General features: G+C 41.5%; 1 protein-coding gene across 1 annotated transcript in view; it reads left to right on the top strand.

Moving 5' to 3' along the window:
• The window catches only part of RAPGEF1 (Rap guanine nucleotide exchange factor 1), a 120,181-nt gene that overhangs the window by 31,305 nt on the left and 64,253 nt on the right, over window positions 1–24,623 (top strand). The window contains exons 3-4 of the mRNA XM_073314829.2: window positions 15,882–16,021; window positions 21,388–21,566. Coding sequence (XP_073170930.1) covers window positions 15,882–16,021; window positions 21,388–21,566 — 319 coding nt within the window. The remainder of the gene's footprint in view (window positions 1–15,881; window positions 16,022–21,387; window positions 21,567–24,623) is intronic.

Here is a 24,623-nt window from a genome sequence, read left to right as displayed (position 1 = left end):
CCCAGTCATATTCCCTGGAATTTCTTGATGCACAGTTCTTTTCCTCAAGAACATAAAGGGTTTGGTTGTTTAACTTTTCTAAAGGATATACCTGGGTAAAATAATAAAGCACAACACCAAAGATGAACTATACTTGTCTCTCCTACTGGACAGATGCATCGTGTCCCATTAAAAAACATGCTTCTGTTTTGTTCTTACTTGTCCAGAATCCATGGCTGCTGGATCCATGAACCGTGACAACAGCACAAAAGAGGAGTTAATTTTTCTAATATATCTTTGGTCGCTTGTATGTATCAAGTGACAAGGTAATATCAATTGGAGAGTTAGCAGAAGAGCAATGGTCTCACCATTAAATGCTGGTCTAGACAAGGCCTAAATCAGTGGATCTCAACTAGAGGTATGTGTACCCCTGGGGGTACTCAGAGGTCTTCCAGGGGATACATCAGCTCATCTAGATATTTGCCTAGTTTTACAACAGGCTATGTAAAAAGCACGAGCGAAGTCAGTACAAACTAAAATTTCATACAGACAAAATGAGAAAGTAAGCAATTTTTCAGTAACAGTGTGCTGTGACAGTTTTGTATTATTACGTCTAATTTTGTAAGCAAGAAGTTTTTAAGTGAGGTGAAACTTTGAGGGTACGCAAGACAAGTCTGATTCCAGTAGTCTGGAAAGGTTGAGAACCAACCAAAGGCCCAAACCATCACCATTCTGGCTTGAAAATAGACGTTCAATTTGCATATGGGCATTATTAGAATGACTTTTCTTGTGTCCCTTTAATATTAAAAAGATCATGTTGGTGCCATATAAATAACTAATATATGCTGTGACTCTCCACGTTCCCATCTCCTAGCGAATGAGACTTGAGGTTACCCACCAGGCTGAGTGGAATTGTATACATTTGATGCTTCAGGGTATCTGTGAGCTGAAGGATTCACCTTTGCCTATCTTGCATCTGAGCTGCTGAACGTCTGGGCAGGTTTTTAGCAATTATGCTATTCCCAAAGCATCTGAAATGATGCAGCTCTGCTTGCTGGTCTAGAGAAACACCAATGACATCATTCCATAACCTTGGAGACAGATAAACAGCTCCAGCAACATCAGGTTATATAATCTTTTGGCTCTGAACTTCCATCCAGACAGCCACCTGACTGAAACCAAAATCTAATAAAGATGTAAAGGCTACAAATACATATGAGAAGAAAGGGGGAAGAGAAATTTTAACTTGAGCTCTGTGGTGTGGCTCTTTCTTTGGTCCTGGCATTAGTCTGAATGAGATGTCTTAGTTGTGGCTCACAACCTTCCCCTTTTGGACAAGTGCGACTCTGATAGTGTACGTGCAAATCGGAACCGGTCCCGCTTCATTTTTAAATGTTTGAATTGTTGTCATGTCATTTTGAAAATATTCTCTTAAAGCTGCAGGAGTGATGGGTCGATTTTAAGCCCTGTTTGCGCACAGCAACGCAATGGGCTCCTCAGCCATTGTAATGTTTGAAACTGCCTTCTCAATACACAGTTTGTCATTATCTCTGCATTAATGCTGGATTTTCTAAATGTAAAATTGCTTAGTAAATAGGCAGTTCTAGAATTTTTTATCTATTGACCAGGGATGGCTTGAACAACAGCAAGGGTGCTGGTATTGTAGGGCACTTGACTCACTTTTGTGTTGTATTTCAGTGTTGCTGGCACAGGGGATGTTATGAACCACATTACCAATGTTGTGATCCTATTTGTTCTCACAGGCTTGTGGGGTTATGCAGATTCAGTAAGTGTCTGGAAAGTGGCCAGGGAATGATCAGATACTGCAGAAAGGTTTGCTACTGATTCAATAGATGACATCTCTCCTTATAAGTCAGTATCAAACCAATCTGCAGGAGGTGCTGTTTTTCTGATGAAGTGTAAAGCTAATGTCCTAACCACTTATCAATAAAAAGCCCATGTAACTTTTCTGAAAGAGAAGTCAGGGGGGCTAGTCCTGGTGTGCTAGATAAATGCAAACTTGAGTAGTTATGTTCTGCCTATCTGAATTCCCTTTGCATTTTCAGATGGATATAGCTTTGTTCTTCATTTCCTGATTTAACCTGTTGTGTAGTGTTGCTATATGCTGTTACAGCCATTATGTCTCACCCCATGTGTCTGCATTTCAGGGGTGGGTAAAGTGGTCTCTGTTGAGATCCTTCAGGCTAAAAGATGACTTTTCCGTAAACATGAGACAGTCAATCTGACTCCTAACCTGCTACTTGTTTTGGATCATCTCCTTCTCCCAACCTGCTGAGTTGCTACTGAGTGAGGGAAATGGAAACCTGAATGGAAGAAGGGTTGTGCTGTAAAATTAATGTTGTTGATTATGTTGCAGTTTCTTTCACCGCAGTCAAGAGATGTGGCTGAGCTGATGGGTTGCTCTGTCTGCCTCTCCAATCCCCTTGCATGCGCTGTGAGCTCTTTCCCCAAGAGGTGCATGCAGCTGGAGATGTCTCATTCATGGTTGCTTAGGAAAAAAAAAATCAAAATCAAAATGTGTTCCCTGACCAATAAAAATGTTTCACTTCCTCTGGAGGCCCTAGAGGGCGGCATAAAAAATAACGAAGCCTGTGAGTCACTGAACACTGCCTTGCCAGCTGAGGAACGGAGCCTCCCTTTTCCATAGAAGTTTGTGTGCAGTCACTGCACATCATTAATGCTCACTGGTTTATGGCCACTCACTGTAATGTTGCCAAGAAAGAAAAAGGGCAATTGGTCCTTCTGCTTCAAAATGCTGGCTGCTTAGAAGGTGACGTGATGTTCAAGGGAAAGTTCCTTTAACACTCCATCAGTGTTGTTTGAATTCTAAAGCAGCTTCTCCTCCACCTTTTCCTCTGAGCCTTGGCAGCTCTCCTAACACCGAAGTTCCCTGGAGAGAGACTTATGGCAGCTTACAAACAGCTCCACCTAAGTTGCAAAGGTTAGGGTGGGCAAACTTCCTGCTTTATGTAGGACCCTCCCTGCTTTTTTCAGATCTGCTGGGACCCCCTTTTCATTTAAGTGTATTCTTTGCCTCAGTCCTTCTGCGTGGCGGCAAACACCAGGGGAAGAAGGGACTAGCTTATAACTGCTATGAGACCAGGCTGCTGTGATGAGTCAATGAGAGAGTGGTGAAATGTTTTCAGGTTAAAAATGTACGTTGACACCCTGTCTGATGGTCTTTGAAAATGTAAGGCACCATACAAGCATTATGTGGTAATAATTATTACATTCCTGAACATCCCTGGGAGACTGAAAGGGATGGGGGACATGAACCATAACTGTAAAAACAGTCTCCCCCACAATATCAGAATGAAGTGATGAATGGCCCTATTGAAAGAATGGAGAACAGATGTTAGTCCAGTCCATGTTTATGTGCATCATCTTCAGCTGGTTTTTTCCCCCCCTTCCTTGTAAGTCGTGCGCATCCTGCAGATCTTCAGTTCTTCCTCTCTATCATCAAGGCCGTGAAAATATATAGTCTTTTGGTCAAGGACCAAAGGGGCCTTGTTTCAGAGCCCATCCCATTACACTATTTACTTTACAAATATATATGGGCACAATTCCCTCTGGCAAAGAGTTTATAATCTAAAAAGATAAGTGACCCATTAAGGGTTGTGGGCAATGATAATCAAATGTAGATAATGTTGATATACCCATAAATTTGCAATTTTTTCCTTCTTCTAGATGGGTAAAGTTCTAAATCTCTTTACCTGCCCCTGAGTCTAGCCATCCTAAATTGGCTGATTTCTTGTAGTGGTGACAGCAGAGGTGGATCTAGAGAAGAGAGGGTCAAGTGGCTTTACCCTTCTAGGAAAGGGTAATCTAGAGAGGGCTCCCAACCACCATTGTCTCTTATATGACAGTGCATTACAGTGCCAACTGGACAGGCATTTTGAACTGTGTGCCTAATTATTTTTTTGCTTCAGAACTCTTAGGGTATGTCTACTGCAAAAACAAATAAACAAAAAAAAATCTCCATGGAAGTGAGTCTCAGAGCCTGGTGAGTCTCAGAGGGTGGGTTTGAGAGCAGTGAGTCTCAGAGGTGGGTTTCAGAGCCTGGGCTCCAGACCAACTGGGAACATCTACATGGCTATTTTAGCCCCTCACTGCAAGCCCCATGAGCCCAAGTCAGTTGACCTAGGCTCTGAGACTCCATGTGGGGTGCTTTGCAGGATAAACATACGCATGAAGTTCCTATGAGTCAGCGTTTACTTGAAACCATGCTACTTGCCTTTGCCTTTTGCAAATGGTTGAGCTGTGCCCAGGGAGAAAAATGCCATTTTAATGGGCATCATTGCATAATTCATGACATAAGTCACCTCTGTGTGTGAAGGACCCCTGGCATAAATGGCAGAAACAGTTAGAAATGTGTGCAACAGCTTCGTTACGACATGGGGAGAGAGGCCCTCTGGTTTTATCTGGTGGCTTTTAAGTATGTCCTTCCAGAAAAGACCTGAGTGGAATAAGATTATAAGGACATCTTCATTCTTTATAAAATTCTGAGTTTTAAGGACTGCTTTGAATCTGAAATTGAAGGCTGAACTATAACCTTTTTTAACGGCTCTGTCTATTCTAAAACTCAGGTGGGTTTTTTTTCTTTTTTTTAAACAAACTATATTATCTGTTTGCATGATATGATTCAGATGCTAAATAAGCTGAACATTTTAATTACAAGTCCCTGCTAGTCTTAGTTGTCTTGATGATTGATCTATTCCACAGTAACCAGCGCCTTAAAAAAAAAAACAACAAAAAACCCCACACCTGTTTTTGAAATATCTGTAATCTGTTCTCTGAAATGCTCTCAGAAATCAGACTCCTAACAGTGCCATACTCATACTGTGTGAGAGTGAAGGATAGAAGGGAGGCTGGAAGGTCTGTAGTGACTGATCTGTAGCGTGGTAGAACTTTCACTTTGACTTTAGGGTAAGTCTCACGCAGTTGTGTTAAGTTGGTGGAATTCACCAGTGCCTTAAATGTTTGGCTCTATTTCTATTAGGGCTGTCGATTAATCGCAGTTAAATCATGTGATTAACTCAAAAAAATTAATCTCAATTACTTGCACTGTTAAACAATAGAATACCAACTGAAATTTACTAAATATTTTGGATGTACTTCTACATTTTCAAATCTATCTATTTCAGTTACAACACAGAATACAAAGTCTATAGTGCTCACTTTATATTATTTTTTATTACAAATATTTGCACTGTAAAAATGATAAACAAAAGAAATAGTATTTTCCAATTCGCCTATTACAAGTACTATAGTGCAGTCTCTTTATTGTGAAAGTTGAACTTACAAATATAGAATTATGTACAAAAAAAACCTGCATTCAAAAACAAAACAATGTAAAACGTTAGAGCCTACAAGTCCACTCAGAGTCCTACTTATTGTTCAGCCAATCGCTAAGAGAAATGTTTGTTTACATTTACGGGAGATAATGCTGCCCACTTCTTAATTACAATGTCACCTGAAAGTGAGAACAGACATTTGCAGGGCACCGTTGTAGCTGGCATCGCAGCATAGTTATGTGCCAAATGCGCTAAAGATTCATATGCCTCTTCATGCTTGGCCATCGTTCCAGAGGACATGCTTCCATGCTGATGACACTTGTTAAAAAAAATAATGCTTTCATTAAGTTTGTGACTGAACTCCTTGGGGGAGAATTGTATGTCTCCTACTGTTTTACCTGCATACTGCCATATATTTCATGTTATAGCAGTCTTGTATGATACCCAGCACATGTTGTTCGTTTTAAGAACACTTTCCAAGCAAATTTGACAAAATGTAAAGAAGATACCAATGTGAAAATTCTAAAGATAGCTACAGCACTCGACCCAAGATTTAAGAATCTGAAGTGCCGTCCAAAATCTGAGAGGGACGAGGTGTGGAGCATGCTTTCAGAAGTCTTAAAAGAGCAACACTCTGATGCGGAAACTACAGAACCCAAACCACCAAAAAAGAAAATCAACCTTCTGCTGGTGGCATCTGACTCATGATGATGAAAATGAACAGTTTCAGAGTAACAGCCGTGTTAGTCTGTATTCACAAAAAGAAAAGGAGGACTTGTGGCACCTTAGAGACTAACCAATTTATTTGAGCATAAGCTTTCATGAGCTACAGCTCACTTCAGCATCCGATGAAGTGAGCTGTAGCACCCGAAAGCTTATGCTCAAATAAATTGGTTAGTCTCTAAGATGCCACAAGTACTCCTTTTCTTTTAGCTACAACAGTGCCATGCAAACACCTGTTCTCACTTTCAGGTGACATTGTAAACAAGAAGCGGGCAGCATTATCTTCTGCAAATGTAAAAAAACTTGATGTCTGAGTGATTGGCTGAACAAGAAGTAGGACTGATTGAACTTGTAGGCTCTAAAGTTTTACATTGTTTTGTTTTTAAATGCAGGGTTTTTTTGTACATACTGTAATTCTACATTTGTAAGATCAACTTTCATGATAAAGAGATTGCACTACAGTACTTGTATGAGGTGAATTGAAAAAATGTGTTTTTTACAGTGCAAGTATTTGTAATCAAAAATAAATTGAGCACTGTACATGTTGTATTCTGTGTGTTAATTAAAATCAATATATTTGAAAATGTCCAAAAATATTTAAATAAATGGTATTCTATTCTTGTTTAACAACGCAATTAATTTTTTTAATCACTTGACAGTCCTAATTTCTACCATTCATTTGAGCCCAACTGGAATGCCATCATCTTTCCATTCTAGTGATGTTACAGAACTAGGGCTTTGACTAGTAATCTCCCCTTAAGCAGAGTCTAGTTTTGACACAGCTACATTCAGCACATAGACTGATTTATCTCTGTCTTTCCCTGCACCTCTTAATCCTCTGTAGTTTAAAATCAGCAGTTCTTTCCTCATCAGATGTAACATTCTGTCAGCAGACTGGCAAGCATCGCAAGTTTGTTCAAGCTGACGGTGCTGCCTTTATTCCGCCCACACAACAAGAGCGTCACCTAGACAGACCAGCCTTCCTACCTAGGGACCCTGTGTTAAGGCATCAGATGAAAATTGAAAGGGTGGGGATTTGTGAGATGTTCCATTTGCACCTGGCTCCAAAGACACTTAGAGCACTCTCATATCACATGAGCTTTCTAAGATTTTGTGTGTGGTCAGAACCCAGACACGTGCCACCGTGGGGGAGACGGGCTTTAAAGCTGCGGCAAGTCCATGACTCAACAGCTGGAGCACGTTCAAACACAACAGAGCAAGTTTTCTCTTTAATAGGAAGATGGAATTAGCAATGAAAGGATTGACGTTTTAAAACTGTCAATCAGAAGTCGAGACACATGAATCCACAGCAAAATAATTTTGAGGGTTTATTTTTTCTTTGGTTTAAGACCTGAGCAGCAGTGGACTATCCAGGGAGAGGATGGAAAGCCAGCAGTTCCTCTGATTTGATTGTATTTTTTCCCTTCCAGTTGTAATAGTTCCATCAAGCTTTCTTACCCTGACTTTTTCCCATTAGCTTTAAAGCCATTTGAACGTGCCATGTCAAGAAGTACAGAATACTCACTCCGATGCACCAAAAGGGGAAGAGAGGTTCAAAAGTTCAGTGCTGATATTCTCATTAAGTGCTGCCTGCAGGTGCTTAATAGGGGTGAGTGTAATATCCTAGAGTCATTTTAAATGGATGAAGCATCGAGCAAATCCTGCGGCACTTCAGTAAAATAGTTCAAAGAAGTGGCCCCAGAGCTCACGTACTTATCTATTAAGTAGTTTAATGTTGTAGCTAGGCGAACAAAGTGCAGGAGGACAGTGTTTCATCCGCTCACTGCCATGATCATTTCCTGTTCTCCCATGTATGTTATCAAACCACGGAATAGCTGCTCTTCTCTTTCAGCTATTTGCTGGAGAGCCATAGGACATGTTAGACATTTTAGTACTGAAGTGAGTAAAAGCCAAAGGATTTTTTCAAAGCAGATCAGTTCCACGATAGCAGATCTAGTAAGTCCCACACAGCTGTGCTTCTTTTCTTTGATGTTTTTGCCTGTATTTGTAAAAGCCTTGTTAACTTGCATCCCTCTGAGCCAGTGCATTCCTACTTGTTGCTACTTACGCATAATTTCTCTTTTGACACTCCATACATACGCAACTCACTGAGAAAATGTAGATTGTACAAATAATACTTGACTGATATGTTTGTTTGGAAAGTGACCACTTCTGAGACGGAAAACATTTTTCGCCATTCAGTATGATTAACCTCAGTTGGATTTACGAGAGTTTGGCGAGAGGTATAATCAAAGTGTTTTAGCATAGAATTGGAAATCAAGAAGGTCTGCATTCTAATTGCAGCTCCAACACTGACTCCCCTGGATTTGTGCTGGAAATGGCCCACCTGTTGATCACTTTAGATAAGCTATTACCAGCAGGACAGTGGGGTGGGAGGAGGTATTGTTTCATGATTTCTGTGTGTATATAAAGTCTGCTGCAGTTTCCACGGTAAACATCTGATGAAGTGAGCTGTAGCTCACGAAAGCTCATGCTCAAATAAATTGGTTAGTCTCTAAGGTGCCACAAGTACTCCTTTTCTTTTTGACTCCCCTCTGTGATTTGATTGGGCAAGTCACTTCACCATCTCATGCCCAAGTTTCCCATCTATGAAATGGGGATAAAGTAGGTATTTGAAGATAAATTAGATATGTTTGTAAAGTGCTTTGAATGTAAAAAGTGATATTGTAAGTGGTAAGTAAAATTTGTTGAATGTAAGAGAGTATTGGGGGTTGGTGTGTGAGCCATTCACTTAAACATAAATGTAGCAAAATCTTGTGACCAGGTGAGTTAGGAAAAATGCTCATTGTGGACAAAAAGACCAGGTAGGAAATAAAAGTTGCATTATTTACGATCTTCAAAGTAGGACATTTTAAGGGCCTGTAGATACTGAATATCGTCTGACTTAAGCTAACAAAACTGCTGATTTACCTCATTTAAATAAAAAGAACAGGAGTACTTGTGGCACCTTCGAGACTAACAAATTTATTAGAGCATAAGCTTTCGTGGGCTACAGCCCACTTCATTGGATGCATAGAATGGAACATATAGTAAGATATATATATATATACACACACACAGATAAGTTGGAAGTTACCATACAAACTGTGAGAGGCTAATTAGTTAAGATGAGCTGTTATCAGCAGGAAAAAAAAAACTTTTGTAGTGATAATCAAGATGGCCCATTTAGACAGTTGACAAGAAGGTGTGAGGATACTTAACTTAAGGAAATAGATTCAATATGTATAATGACCCAGCCACTCCCAGTCTCTATTCTTGCTTTGTTGCAAGGATAGGTTCCTGGGTTAGTGTTTTTGTTGTGTGGTGTGTGGTTGCTGGAGAGTATTTGCTTCAGGTTGGGGGGCTGTCTGTAAGCAAGGACTGGTCTGTCTCCCAAGATCTGTGAGAGTGAGGGATCATTTTTCAGGATAGGTTGTAGATCTTTGATGATGCGCTGGAGAGGTTTTAGTTGGGGGCTGAAGGTGACAGCTAATGGCGTTCTGTTATTTTCTTTGTTGGGCCTGTCCTGTAGTAGGTGACTTCTGGGTACTCTTCTGGCTCTGTCAATCTGTTTTTTCACTTCAGCAGGTGGGTATTGTAGGTTTAAGAATGCTTGATAGAGATCTTGTAGGTGTTTGTCTCTGTCTGAGGGACTGGAGCAAATGCGGTTGTATCTTAGAGCTTGGCTATAGACAATGGATCGTGTGGTGTGTCCTGGATGGAAGCTGGAGGCATGTAGGTAAGTATAGCGCTCAGTAGGTTTCCGGTATAGGGTGGTGTTTGTGAGACCATCGCTTATTAGCACAGTAGTGTCCAGAATATGGACCGCTTGTGTGGATTGGTCTAGGCTGAGGTTGATGGTGGGATGGAAATTGTTGAAATCGTGGTGGAATTCCTCAAGGGCTTCTTTTCCATGGGTCCAGATGATGAAGATGTCATCAGAGTAGCGCAAGTAGGCGTGTTAGGGGTGAGAGCTAAGGAAGCGTTGTTCTAAGTCAGCCATAAAAATGTTAGCATACTGTGGGCCCATGCGGGTACCCATAACAGTGCCGCTAACTTGAAGTTATATATTGTCCCCAAATGTGAAATAGTTGCGGGTGAGGACTAAGTCACAAAGGTCAGCCACCAGGTTTGTCGTGACATTATCGGGGATACTGATCCTGGTAACTTCTAGTCCATCTTTGTGTGGAATGTTGGTGTAGAGGGCTTCTACATCCATAGTGGCCAGGAGGGTGTTTTCTGGAAGATCACCCTCTGGATTGTTGTTTTCTCAGGAAGTCAGTGGTGTCTTGAAGATAGCTGGGAGTGCTGGTAGCATAGGGCCTGGGGAGAGAGGAGAGAGTCCACATAGTCCACATAAATAGGATCCTTGCCTCTCAATGGTGGATGAGCCAGAGATGCATTCTATTGCCACTACCATTTTTTTCACGAAATCTTATGCTCAAATAAATTTGTTAGTCTCTAAGGTGCCACAAGTACTCCTTTTCTTTTTGCGAATACAGACTAACACGGCTGCTACTCTGAAACCGCTAGATTAAGTATTCTAATTGCAGTGTTTGCCTGGCTATTTAAAGGACTTTGATCCATGCCTTCTCCTGTCACATGTGAATGTGTGTGTAAAACCCTGACATGCTGTGCAAATTAGATACCACTAGTGTCTTTGCGAAAGTAGAGAACAAAAGCATTCTTGACATTGCTGGGAATTGCTGCCCACAGTGACTTTGAGCACTCTGTGGGGCCTGGGAGTGTTTGAGTCGGGAGACCCCCGTGGATGTAAAACAATGACGTAAATTGTTGCTAAGTCAGGATGCCAGCTGCTCTGAGCGATATTTCAGGTCGATTGATGTATGTCTGGGTTTGCCTGCAACAGCCAGGGATCATTATGTGTTCCTCGGTGGATTTAAAAAAACAGAAATTAAACAGCAGCTGGTGGCACAGGATACGCTTTGAAAAACACCTAATTGAGAACAGTTTTGCCAATCAATCGTACACTTAAGAATTTTTCCTTCTCTTCAGAATATTCCCCTCTCCCCACGTAGGACCACATCCAGTTGTCATGTGTCTTTATTTTAAAGAGGAGTTCCTCTTATTCCAGTGCCAACTTCTAGTCTGAAGTTCTGACCTGTTGGTAACATCCTAATTGTTTCCATAGCAACCAGTTGTGGTACCATAAAATACTGCAGCAAAAGCAAATGGATTATTTTAAAAATATGCAGTTTTTATGCAACTAACTGTATTAATAAAATATTTTCCCACAGGCACCAAGTCTTAAATGTTTATAGGTGTCTTTAAGATACCATGAGCCTTAACTTAGAAGGTATAACACGAAAACATTCAGCCCATTCTGTTAATGACACGTATGGAACCCAGCCACATCTAGCCAGTTAGACATAACTAGGCTGAGTAATGAATAGATTGTTCTATGCCCTGTCTCATGTGTAGAAATGTACTGGTGAATGGAACCACCAGAAACACTGAACACCTGATTTCCAACTTTTCTGGCCTCTATAAAATCCTTAAAGGGCATAATTTTATGTTACATTGACCTTTGTCTACATTCGACCAGACTGATCTCTGACTTCATTGGTGTCACTCCCGGGGTAGACTTGCTTATTGCATTGAACCAGTCTTGGGTTGTGAGGTTCTCATATGGTGTCTTTTATTGGTTGAGGGCTGGAGAAGTTGGGTTTTCCTTTTCATTTGCTGTTTTACTTGAGTGCTTGGTATGGATGAAGGAATAAAACAGGTGGTGCCTCCCATGTTATGAATATAAATAGCTGAATATTCTGCCTGTATTGTAAAGCTGTATATTATAGTTATAGCTTGAGTGGTCTTACTCCCCCACAAAAAGTTCCTGTGTTACTAGAAGGGAGAGAGATGTAATTTGACCTGTCAAATTCAGCTTCTCAAAGTTTACATTTAGTTTAAACACCCCTCTCCTATGGGAACAACGGATAGTTATTTTTAGTTTCTAAAAGATCTTAACTCTGACCTCCTAGTTTTCTGAGGTTATGAGTGACTGACTGTAAACCTTTCTTGGAAAGTTGAATCTGCTATCTAATCGATTGACTGGATTTCTTTTGCTCACACCACTTTATCTAGTAGGTTTTTTTCTTTCATTCCTTCCTTCCTTCCACTGTTGCATAATTACAACCATACTTGGTCAGACCAAAGGTCCATCTAGCCCAGTATCCTGTCTTCCGACAGTGGCCAATGCCAGGTGCCCCAGAGGGAATGAACAGAACAGGTAATCATCAAGTGCCCCATTCCCTGTCTCTCATTCCCAGCTTCTGGCCAACAGAGGCTAGGGATACCATCACTGCCCATCCTGGCTAATAGCTATGCATGGACTTATCCTCCATGAATTTATCTAGTCCTTTTTTTGCTCTGTTATAGTCTTGGTCTTCACAACATCCTCTGGCAAAGAGTTCCACAAGTTGACTGTGCGTTGTGTGAAGAAATGCTTCCTTTTGTTTGTTTTAAACCTGCTGCCTGTTAATTTAATTTGGTGACCCATAGTTCTTGTGTTACAAGGAGGAGTAAATAACACTTCCTTATTTACTTTCTCCACACCAGTCATGACTTTATAGACCTCAATCATATTCTCCCTTAGTCATCTCTTTTCCAAGCTAAAGAATTCAAATTTTATTAATCTCTCCTCATCCTGAAGCCATTCCATACCCCTAATAGTTTTTCTTGCCCTTTTCTGAACCTTTTCCAATTCTCATATATCTTTTTTGAGATGAGGCGACCACATCTGAATGCAGTATTCAAGATGTGGGCATACCATGGATTTATATAGAGGCAATATGATATTTTCTGTCTTATTATCTATCCCTTTCTTTATGATGCCCAACATTCTGTTCACTTTTTTGACTGCCGCTGCACATTGAGTGGATGTTTTCAGAGAACTTTCCACAACAACTCCAAGATTTTTCTTTAGTAAGAACTAATTTAGACCCCATCATTTTATATGTATAGTTGGGATTATGTTTTCCAACATGCATTACCTTGCATTTATTGATTGAGTTAATTGGTATATGAAAATGAGGATGGAAAGTTGAAAGATGTTTTTATGGACCATTCAAAGGCACACTGGACACTTTAAAATCCTAAAAACTTAGGCCCAAATTTTCAAATTTAATTAGTTAAGACTAGGCACCTAAATAAGTGACTTGATTGTCAGAGGTGCTGATCACCCACTGAAATTAATGGGAGCTGAGTGGACTCAGCAACTTTGATAATTAGTCCATTTTTATTTAAACTGCTTGATCTGGTTTTGGATACCTGTAATAAGTACCTACATTTGAAAAATCAGAAGAGCCTTACGTTTTAAAAAATTCCTGCAGTGTTCTGATGCTAAATTTTACTTTTCACCAAATATGCTGCTTCATATTTTGCAACTTTATGAACTTGGACAAGGAGCATAGACTGGTCGGTTTCTCACTTTTCTCCCCTACTTTGTTGAGTCAGTTTCATTTTCATTTACAGCAAGCAGGCTGTAATGTTTAGGTTGCACACACTATAGAGTGTGTGTCTGTCTGTTGTGGGGGGACCCAATTTCTACTGAGGTGTTTAAGATACATTTGATTGAAATATTTCTCTTGGTCTCAGGTTTTGTAAAAGCTTATTTCTACAAAGAGTGTATTTTTGGCCTGATAGTGACCCTAGAATGTTTTGTGGTGTGGCACATTTGTGTTCAGACTTAGTACTGACAGGAGACAGCTACTAGAGATCCAGTTACTCTACTAGAATAGATGGTAACCAGTGACCACTGAGCATCAGCTAACAGGGTGCCTGTAAAATTGTGACACATTACTTCATTAGCTGGAGTTTTTGCTCTGGTGAAGGTGGGAACAGAAGAAACTAAAATCTGCTTTCCTGGTGGTAATTAGTAATGCTTAATTCTCTTTAAAGGGAGGCGGTAAACCCAGGTGCTTTCCCCGGAGTTGCAGTTAGTGCTTTCTGAATGTAGAAGCAGTGCTAATGCAGCTATGTGGTATTTAGCTGCTGAATGCTAGATTTGACTCAGCAGCCTACTCTGTTTGTAGTCTCCATGCTCGTGAGAAGGTGCAGCACTACGCACATGGGAGATGTCGCTGTTATTCATTACGACCAATGCAGTCAATTCCCAGATAAGCCAAAAGGGCAAGGGAAGGTTCAAGGGAAAGTGTTTACTTGTGCAGATAATGTACTTGAAGGCAAGTTCACTGTTTGCTGTCAGAGTTGTCTGGCTCACTGAAAGAGCAATTCATATCTTTCCTATTAAAATCTGTTTGCTCAAAATACAATCCAAGTTGCTCAGTGCCAGGAAGACAGCTTACAAATTCTGTTCTATTTAGCAGCACAGCTAAACCAGGGGTGGGCAAACTACGGCCCGCGGGCCGAATCCGGCCCCTCAGGGCTTTGGATCTGGTCCGCAGGATTGCCCCCCGTGATGCTGCAGGCCCCTCACCGCTCTCAGAAGCGGCAGCACCACGTCCTTGGGGGCGGGAGGGGAGGGGCAGAGGGCTCCGTTTGTTGTCCTTGCCTCCAGGCACTGCCCCCCACAGCTCCCATTTGCCGGGAACAGGGAACTGCAGCCAATGAGAACTTCGGGGGAGGTACCTGAAGGTGTGACAAGGGCAGCACATGGAGCCCTGTGGCCCCCGCCCATCCCCCAGGGACATGGTGCCAGCCGCTTCCCAGAGCAGTGCGGCATGGGGCCAGAGCAAGCAGGCAGGGAGCCTGCCCTGGCCCCGGTGCACGCTGCTGCCACCCCAGAGCAGGTTTAGGTAAGTGGCACCAGGCCGGAGCCCGAACCCCTCCAGCACCCCAACTCCCTGCCCTGAGCCCCCTACTGCACCCGATGCACCCCAACCCCCTTCCCTGAGCCACCTGCCGCTGCCCGCACCCGTCCTGCACCCCAACCCGTTTCCCTGAGCCCCCTCATACACCCCGCACCCCTCTTCTGCCCAAATCCCTTGCTCTGAGCCCGTTCCTGCACACTGCACCCCCTCCCACACCCCGCACTCCCTTCTGCATCCCAACCCCCTGCCTCGGCCCTAGATACAATTTGCCCACCCCTGAGCTAAACAGTTAAAAATACTCATCAGAAAATCTCTGTGACCGCATCATAGATCTTTGAGCCTTCCATTTTTCAGACACTCACAAACCTGAAAAAAAGAGTTGATTTCCACAATGAAGAATGTGTCCTCCCATGAGGAAACTACTTTACTCAGTCCTCTAATTAAACTGCTTTAGGGTGCACTTGTCTGGAAGCAATCTATCCCTTGTGTTCTAATGGTCCATCCTGACATGTAGGCCGCTGTTTGAACTGAAACCCTTTGGAGATATGAAGATCCAGGTTTTTGGGCAAACTAGTCATACAAAACCATTCAAAGGCCTTTTTTCCAGGGGATAGACAAATGGACTGAACTCAAGAGACCTTGGTTCTGTTCCCAGCATTGCCACGGGTCTGCCGGGTGACCTTGGGCAAGTCACTTCCCGTGCCTCAGTTTTCCCATCTGTAAAATGGGGGGTAATGATATTGCCATTCTTTGTAAAGCACTTTAAGATCTATTGATAAAAAAGCGCTGTATAAGAAGTAGGCATCATTATTACTCTGTTTCTGATGTAGTAGAGTAAAAGCAACCCCATTGTCTTTTCCGCTGCATTTTAGAATAGCTGTGTCTGGGGCGAAACAGAGAATGGTGGTGGTTATTACACTTGGAAATGTAGTTAGAATTCACATCACTCTATAAATTTATCTGTGCTACTTTGTATTTCACAGTCTGTTCTTCTAGAGAATTTTGTAGCACAACCTGCCTGTTCCCAAAAAATCTACTCCAGCCTAATAATGCATCTGCGTGTGCTTCTTTCCAGATTCTCAGCGCTCCCATCTCTCCTCTTTCACCATGAAGTTGATGGACAAGTTTCATTCACCAAAAATAAAGCGAACGCCATCAAAGAAAGGAAAACAGGCTGACCTGACAGTGAAAACGCCAGAGAAGCCAGTGAACAAAGTAAGCAGCTGAATGGTACTGTCTTGGTAACAGTCATGCCAGTTCCCTGCCTGTTGAATAGTCTGTACTGTAACTATACTGAAATCTGGCATTGTTGCTCTTAGTGCATGGGGCTGTGTTTCCTTCAAAGAATTTTACAGTTTCCTGAGGTACTCTTCAGAGTTCCTTTCCAGAGGAACCATATAGATGGTCCTTTGTATGTAGTGTAGTTGACTAAAGAGACACGTAACTTTCCTTTTGAGATCTTGATGAATGTTTCTTCCATGAGCGTTGAAATGACTCGTTGTGGAATGCAGCTTATGGCCTGACATTCCCTCCCCACACATGCACACCCTATAGTTACACTTACAACTCCCAAATCACTGCCTGACTTCAGGGTGTGTTCCATTAAAATGCAAGCAGATCCTTGAAGCCTGTCCAAAGATGTCCTCAATCTCTGGTGACCTCAACAGAGTGAGTCAAACAGATGTATTCAAACAGCTGCTGACTTTCAGCCCACCCTTCCTCAAACCTAAGCTAGCTATTTCAAGCCTTATAAGAACCGAGGCTGCCTTTCTTTCAGGAGGTAATAGCCAGCTGGCTACCAAAGTATTGCCTCCACTTCTATTCTGACCTGGTTGAGCAGAAGAAGAATTTAGCTCTAGTATTGCTGAGATTTCCAGGTTTCAGGTGTAGAATTCAGTCCCAGGTTATTAAGAAAAACTAGGATTACTTGTGGTAACTTCCAAGCCCCACAGTTGCTGTTGAGAGACCAATTCAGTGTAGCATACCACCTTTACAAACTTGGTTGGTTTATTCCTAGTGAGGCACAGCAGGATTTATACAATGGGGTTGAGTGGTGTCTAAAAATGAGATAAGGTAATTGTATCCTAGTACTCTTTATCACCATGTAGAAGACTTGGGTTTTCATTCTCTGGGCTGGATTTTGCAGTGGAGGCAGGGTGTCTGCATCTTGGGAAGATGTGCTAGAGCATTCACACCAGATTGCTCAGGAGAGAGGTTGACTGTCTTAAAAGGGAGTTACGTCCACTATTGAGGGGAGGAGTTGTAAAGCAGGGGAAATTATGAGGGTCTTCAGGGTTCTAACTCATCCTCAGAGTGAGAGAAGGAAAGAATGGGCCTGTAACAGCCCTCTTGTTGAGAAAAGGGTACAACCTCTTACTTGAGAGAGAGAGATGGAGGCAACTTGTTTACAATCCTCCTCGAGAGCTGCCTTGCTAAGATGAAAAATTATTAGTACTTATGTGGTGCCCTGCAGCCCAGAAAGTGCAAATTTTCACGCAGATCCCAGATTGTATAGATACCAAAGAAATCTTTGTGACACCACAGAAATATCCAAACCAGTCCTAATAGTTTTCTTTAAAAAAGCAACCATCTGCCAAGTTTCAGCTTTGAATGAATGTAATGGCCATGGCAAAATGAAGGTTTCTTATGGAGACTCATCTGGGCCCCTCACTGTGGTGATGCTAACAGGTTCTACTCATATTGGAGCTCTGACATTGAATTCTATGATGTAACTTTTTACTTTACTTTAGGTGTCCATTAGAGCAGAAACCATTTTATAAATGGGGGGAAATTTTTTTTCCAAAAATTTGTTACATTTTTTCCTCGAGGAATCCTCCTTAGAGATTATATTATTTATTCCAAAGAGATTATAGGAAAGTTAATGTATAGTGACTAGTTCAAAGGGTTATTATGTAGAGCATTTTTGAGCTCTGTGTACAATCCAATGGGTTATTTACTGGGGAGAATTTGCGCTATTTTATTTGTATTGATTGATTCATTGACATGCATGGTAAAACAGTGTCATAGCCTTTCCTTTTAATTGATATCTGACCACAAACAGATTAAAATATATTGGAAATAGAAAAAAATATATATTTGCATATGAATGAAAGGCAAATTTCTTCTGCATTATTTCCACCAAAGAGCTTAGAGAACAATATTGGGGAATGACTGACCAGGAATCTGCTGAACATCTAAAAATATTTGTTACAAATCTAGGCGCTGGAATTATGGGGAAAATAAAACTCACTTGCAGTAATTGCTCAATAGGAAAGACAGCTGAGTTGCTGTTCATGCTGGGTAAATTGGCTATTGTTGGTCTGCATTTAAACTGTAAAACTTGTGAAATGTTGATCTCAGGCTCAGTCCTAATCCATTTTAATGACTGTCTCCAGCTAATTGATTAGTTTGATGGTAGCCAACTGATTAGCTTTGTGGGGGGAGGAAAGGGTGCCACTGGGTCATTATTACAGAGTCTAGATAGAATATAAGGAGAAGCTGACAAGACACATGATGTCAAAAGACAGACTGAGTAGATTTCATATCTATTCGTGGGCATATACTGTCTCTTTAAATCCTGGGGCTAAGTCTCCTACACACAGTAGGTAATCTAGCTAGAGTAGAAGCAACAGTACCAAAGGATTAAGTGTAAATTAAAGAATATAGCAAAAACCTATCCAAGTATTAAAAGGATGGTTTATTCCAGATCTAAGAGTCAAATGTATGCTGTCACTTTAGCCTATTCAGCTCTATATAGGTTCTTACACTGCGCTCATCACCAAAGTATCTGAGTGCCTAACCCTTTCTAGGGCAGCTGTATCTCATACATAATGCATTTGTAATGATTATTTAAGGGAAACCTTCCAAAATCATGCAGAGATATATCTGCATGTGTCAGTCAAGTGCGGGGGTGAAGGGACTTATTGGTTTGGCTGAGTAGTAAATCCATCCAATTTAATGCCCCAAATGGAAATTGCTGGAGCAAGTGGAACTGCTGTTTTAGTAACTCCAGCCGTAGTAGATCTGTTCTCTTGCCAGTATAAATTCATTTATGGGGCATGTCCACCACAAGTGGAATTTGAAATAAGAGCTTAGTTCAGGTCCCCTGCAGCAATAAGGATGGGGCTTATCCACCAAATATCCCTACAGCCAAGATGAGTGAAGCCTAAGTTACAGCTCATAATGCCTTAGAGCATTTAGACATTTTAGGAGCATTAATCAATATCCATCCCACCAGCTCTCCCTTTACACACCATTGCCCATTATTCCTTGTCTCTAGATTTATAATTAACCCCAGGGGAGACAGAGTTTCCACCATTTGTTTTGGGCTTATGCTGGTCTGTTCAGGCTTCTGAGTGTCATGTTGATGGATTTGGCTTCATATTCTTCACATGAAGTTGATCTCTTGTTCGAGCCTGCTGCATACCAATATGACACCTGGTGTTTGTTTCTGTAGTAAGTTTGTTTTACATGATGGGTTTATCAGCCCCATGCACAACCGTCGGTCCACGGTTCCTTATTCATTATTCCGCGCTGCCCAAATGTGGACACTTCCCCATCTGCCAACTGGGAGGGATGTGCTTGGTAGCTCTGGAAACTGGTGGACACCCTATGCAACTGGCGGTGCAAGAGGATGAAGAAGGAGGCAGAGTGGCTAAAGAGAGAGAGGACTGGACTGGGCTTAAGAGTACATAAATTCTATTCCAAGTTTTGCCATTGGCCTGCTGGTAGACATTGGGCAAGTCATTTTACCTCTGTGCCTCAGGTTCCCCATCTGTAAAATGAGGATAATGGTACTGACCTCCTTTGCAAAGCCCTTTAAAATCAACTGATTAAAAGTGCTATATAAGAGGTATTAAATAATAATAAACTTGCCTAGTGATGCTAATACATATGTGGAAATTTAAGCTTGCCTTCTGCAAGGTCAGGTCAGTTGGAACAGCAGCTGAAATAAAGCTAAGGGACCAAGTTCATGTTACTAGCCAGTGCTGCTTACGAATGTCTCATCCGAAGAAGTTTGGTCTGCTGGCCCCGTTTTTCAGGAAAGCTGCAGTTTAACAGCTGAAGGGACATGGGGAGGACACAATACCCATAGGTCATTAATTCTTGAAGCTGAATTTGCTGAAGGGATAATGGATGAAACCTGACGCTGTTAAGCTCTCTGCTCCTTTACTAGCAATGTTTAGTAGTTAATTTAGATCTCCCCCTCAGGAATTTACTGCCAGCATTAATAGACCCTTAGGCATGCTCTAGCAAACTTTAAAAAATATCCTTTACCAGAACTCCATTAAACTGGCATATGCCACTTCTGAATTTCCTTTTCCAAAATTGCTGAGTGCCAGAATGTTGGAGGCATTCTCTAAGCTTTTTCCAGTTGACCCCTTCATTCCTGCCCAATTCATTCATTGATGCCAAAATCTCACATTTGTGGTGTGACAGTTCGTCCCCATGGGAAAATGAATGATTTCCTTCATTCCAGCAGCTTTGCTGAGTGAATAGGGCTTTTTATTTATGAATGGAAGGGTTGAGACTAGAACCCTTACTCACATGAGTAGCCCTATTAAAGTTAGTAGGATTACTTGGGATAGGACTGGACACACATTTATCATTGTAAATATCCATGATGGAAGTGAAAATATAGGAGTTTGGTTTTTATCATATTTGTTTTGGGGGTTTGCCTAATTGTGGCGTTAATTTTCTCGCTTTTTTCGTTGGATGACCACTTGCACTAAAATGACTCAAAGTAACATTTTTCAAAAGCACCTAAGCCCCATTTTCAAAAGCAACTAAATCATTCTGGCCCCCAACTTCCAATGAAACCGAATGGGTTGTAGGCTCCTAAATCACTTAGGTTTGAAAAATTTATCCTGACTGTGTTTACAGCTCTGTTTCATTTTCATGATGTCACTGCATTGCATCTTTTTCTATTATTAAACCCCCACAAAAGGGAAGATCAGCAGGGTTCAAAGAGCATAGTTGTTACCTAACCATTGGCCACTTGAAAATAATTTTTGATTTATGATTTAAAAATAGAGCACACACTGTGTTTCCGTTCCCTTACTTAATTAAGTAGATAGAGTTGTGATCAGATTGGAAAAATTCCTACTGTACTGAAACCAGCTGTTGCCATCCCCTTTCTTGAATCATTCTTCCCATCTGCTCTTAGCACGTGTGCATGTCTCACCTGGAAAGTACAGGCTCTCTTTGTCTCTGCTGACTCCAAAGCAGTGTGATAATTCATCAGTAAGGTGGGAGTTGTGCTTAAAAATGACTGAGCTAAATTTCAGTTTGTACCCAAAATCTTTCTCAGAACTTGCCCATTAAAATAAAAAGTCAAAGTCTTTGCTACGAATAAATGAGATACTGATTATTTTCCTAGGAGAGTTGGGATTAAACTTGGAAAAGTTTGTGGAGAAGGAAAGCCCATGTGTGCCTCTAACACAGAAGGTACATCTTGTGCATTGTTAGTTTTACTATATACCAGGTGAATTAAAATAACTTTCTTTAAAAGAACGTGCGCACACACAAAAAGACATTCTGTAATCTCTTCTTCCCTTCTGTCCCCAACCTTTTTCCTTTAGAATTTAACTTGGCTTGAGGAGAAGGAAAAGGAGGTTGTAAGTGCATTGCGCTATTTTAAAACCATTGTGGACAAAATGGCAATTGACAAGAAAGTACTGGAGATGCTGCCAGGTTCAGCAAGTAAAGTGCTGGAGGCCGTCTTACCCCTGGTCCAAGTAGACCCACGGATTCAGCAAAGGTGAGTTTCCCTTGGGGGGATTGTGATGGGGGAACTCCAGGCAATTTGTATCGTTTTGAAAAATCATGACGCACAAGTGGTATGAAATGCTGCTCTTGCTAATTATTAGTAAAAAATAGTGGCTGATTTACAAGGCACTTTTCAAACATAAGTCTAAAGGCAAGTTCCCTGCTGCAAAGAGACTACAACATACAGTAGGTAAGACAGACCACATATTGGACGGCAGATTAGGAAAGAGAGAGCAAAAAGAGTTGGTTTGTGAGAAGAAGGAATGATTGATTCCTAGAAGTGAGTTTGAAATGGGAGAGGACAGGGATGTGGGGCATGGTTTCAAACATTAGAGACTTTTAGTGGAAGAAAGTTCATTGCTTGGTAGCAGGCAGCTGACATTCACAGAGATTCTGCATCGGATGCTGTGTTCTCACTGCGGCTAGTGTCATTAGCAAGCCAAAAGCAATGAGGGCAGGCAGCATTTGGCTGCAAGTGAGCACATCCACAGTGTATTTCCTTTATGCGTGAAATTCTTCCACCTCTGCATTAGAGCAGCCTTTGACAAGTATTGTAAATTGCCCGTTTGGACTTTGTTGAGTCAAAATTCAGAGCTGGTGTAAGCAGATGCAACTCCATTGACTTCAGAAGAATACGTGGTCTGAATTCATTCCAGGGTGTGCACTCCTCTTTAGTAGATTATCTCTGACTCAGTTTGGCATTAAGTCTTACACAGTTGTACAGTGAGTTTGAGGCCAGAAGAAACCTAGTGACTTGCCAAGGCCACCAGCTCAGCTTGGATTATAAGAACTGTGGACTCTTCAAGCCACAGGCCAGAGCTATATCTGCTAGATTACATAATTTTCCAGACTTCTGGAGCAGCTGCTTAAAAAAGAAACTGCAACAAAACCCACCATTAAATAACGTTGTATAAACAAAACAGCACAAAAATATATTGGAAAGTGCAGATGTGTGAGTCCTGAAATCCTGAGAGATTTCATGCTGTTCTTGTGTATTTGCCCACTGAATATCTCCAGATGCCGCTACTTTTTTCATATAGAATGCCTCTTTGGTTTTATTTTCAAGAGCATTTTTGAACTATTGCTGGTACCACTTGTGAAGCCTCAGTTACAGATGAGTCTCAGAGGCTGGCAGGAAAAAGAGGTGATGTGATCTTCAGAGATGAAGAAAAGTAACAGTATCCCTTACAGCGCTACACTCTAAAGCCAGCCATAGTAAGGGTGTTACTACCTACTCTGCTGAGAGCCTTCAGAGTCTAGGGTTTAACTGGGTTTAGCGAGGGAACATCTTGGGAAGAATTAACTTAATTGGAGTTATAGCAAAACTGAATTTGGCACTTGGTTATTAACTTCCGCTAGTTTAGGGGAGGTATCACTCCTGGATGAGAGAACATGGGCTAAACCTGTCCTTATTTGCATAAATCAGGCACAGTAAGGCCTTGTGAAAGGAAAAGGACAGCTGGTAGGAGTGGAGCCAGCCTGTTGACAAACTGTATGTTCCATTCTATGCAGCCGATGAAGTGAGCTGTAGCCCACAAAAGCTTATGCTCAAATAAATGTGTTAGTCTCTAAGGTGCCACAAGTCCTCCTTTTCTTTTTGCGGATAACAGACTAACACGGCTGCTACTCTGAAACCTGTAGACAAAGGTGTTCCTACTGTACCTGGCCATTACGACGGGTCGGGAGAAAATGGTAAAGATCAGAGTGGCAGCTGAGGTAAAGGAATACCATTTTAGGTTTAGTTGGTAGAGCTACAGAGAGCAGTAGCTGTTGAAATTAGAATATTGGTCAGGTTTTTTGGGACCCAGAGTTCCTTTGGCTGCTATCAAGTTTCCCACAGCCATTAAATTTCTGACAAGCACCTGCTTTCACTTAATCAAATAAAAAGTCCCCTAACTTGTGTCAAGAGATCATGTAAAATGTCAGTGAGTATCTTTAGGATAGAAAATGTCATCTTTATGTAGTCAATCACTTTCTGATTCATGTCTCCATAGGGCATGTGTTGAATCAGTTTACCTTACTGGGGAGATTGAAATGCAGAATATGTCTTGGAACACAAATATCCTCTGAGCTGCCCTCTCAACCCCAGGCAGTTAGATGAGGAGATCTGGGAGCCGGATGTCAGAATCTAGCCTTTCAGCAGGGAGCTTCTATGATCAGTATGGGCTATCATCATGTGGTCTTTTTCACTGAGTAATGACCTCCTCCTGTAGACAGTGTGTTAGGGCAGGAATCCTTTACGCATGTTCTAGCGAGTTTAGCCCCATTCAGTATGTGAAGATTTGGCAGTCACATTAAGCCGCGTCCTTTCATGCTGTACCTACGTATCTTACTCCTTTCAAGTAGTGGCAGGGCACAAAGGGAGATTTTGATGTTCAATCCCCCTCAAGAAAAATGCGCGAGGATGGGTTGTTGAGCAAGAAAGCCATCCAATTGTTGAATTCCTTTTTGGCTTACAGGAAAGTATTTGCATCAAGTCAAAAAAAAATTCTATCTAGTACAAAGTGGGCTTTTCAATTACTGCCTTTTTAGAAGGAAGTGGATTGAAGATTAATGGTAAAGAAATCAAAGCCTTGGAAAGAGTCAGGGGAGGGTAGGTCTACTTCTACTTCCCAGCTAACTTCTCTTGAAACGAGACAGAATACTGACAAGCACCATAGTTCTGAAAAATGTACTCTCCATTCTTTGCAGTCCTCCCTTTGAAGTTTTAGAATAGTTCATTACCCACCTAGGGCTTGATTCTACAAACCTCATTCACCCAAGGAATCTCATTGAAGTTTATGGGCTTGAGTCTCCTCTCAGTAACACCAATCATTACAACACTGGAGATACACCAGGAGAATCAGGCAATTGGGAACACTTATGTGAGTCAGGATTGCAGGATCACATCCCTCTGTTGTCCTGATGTATCTTGAAAACATCTTTCCTGTTTGTGATGAAGCTTCAAATTAACATGTTTGTTAAAAATGAATATTAGGTCTTTATTGGAACATCATCAAGTGTCCGCACACCTTGTTTATTAGCGAAATGGACATTTTCAGAGATGGTA

This window comes from Lepidochelys kempii, chromosome 16 (genome assembly GCF_965140285.1).
Source record: "Lepidochelys kempii isolate rLepKem1 chromosome 16, rLepKem1.hap1, whole genome shotgun sequence".
NCBI classification, from domain to species: Eukaryota; Metazoa; Chordata; order Testudines; family Cheloniidae; genus Lepidochelys; species Lepidochelys kempii.
The sequence above is the reverse complement of the archived record's forward strand: the minus strand, read 5'-3'. Positions and strand labels throughout refer to the sequence as shown.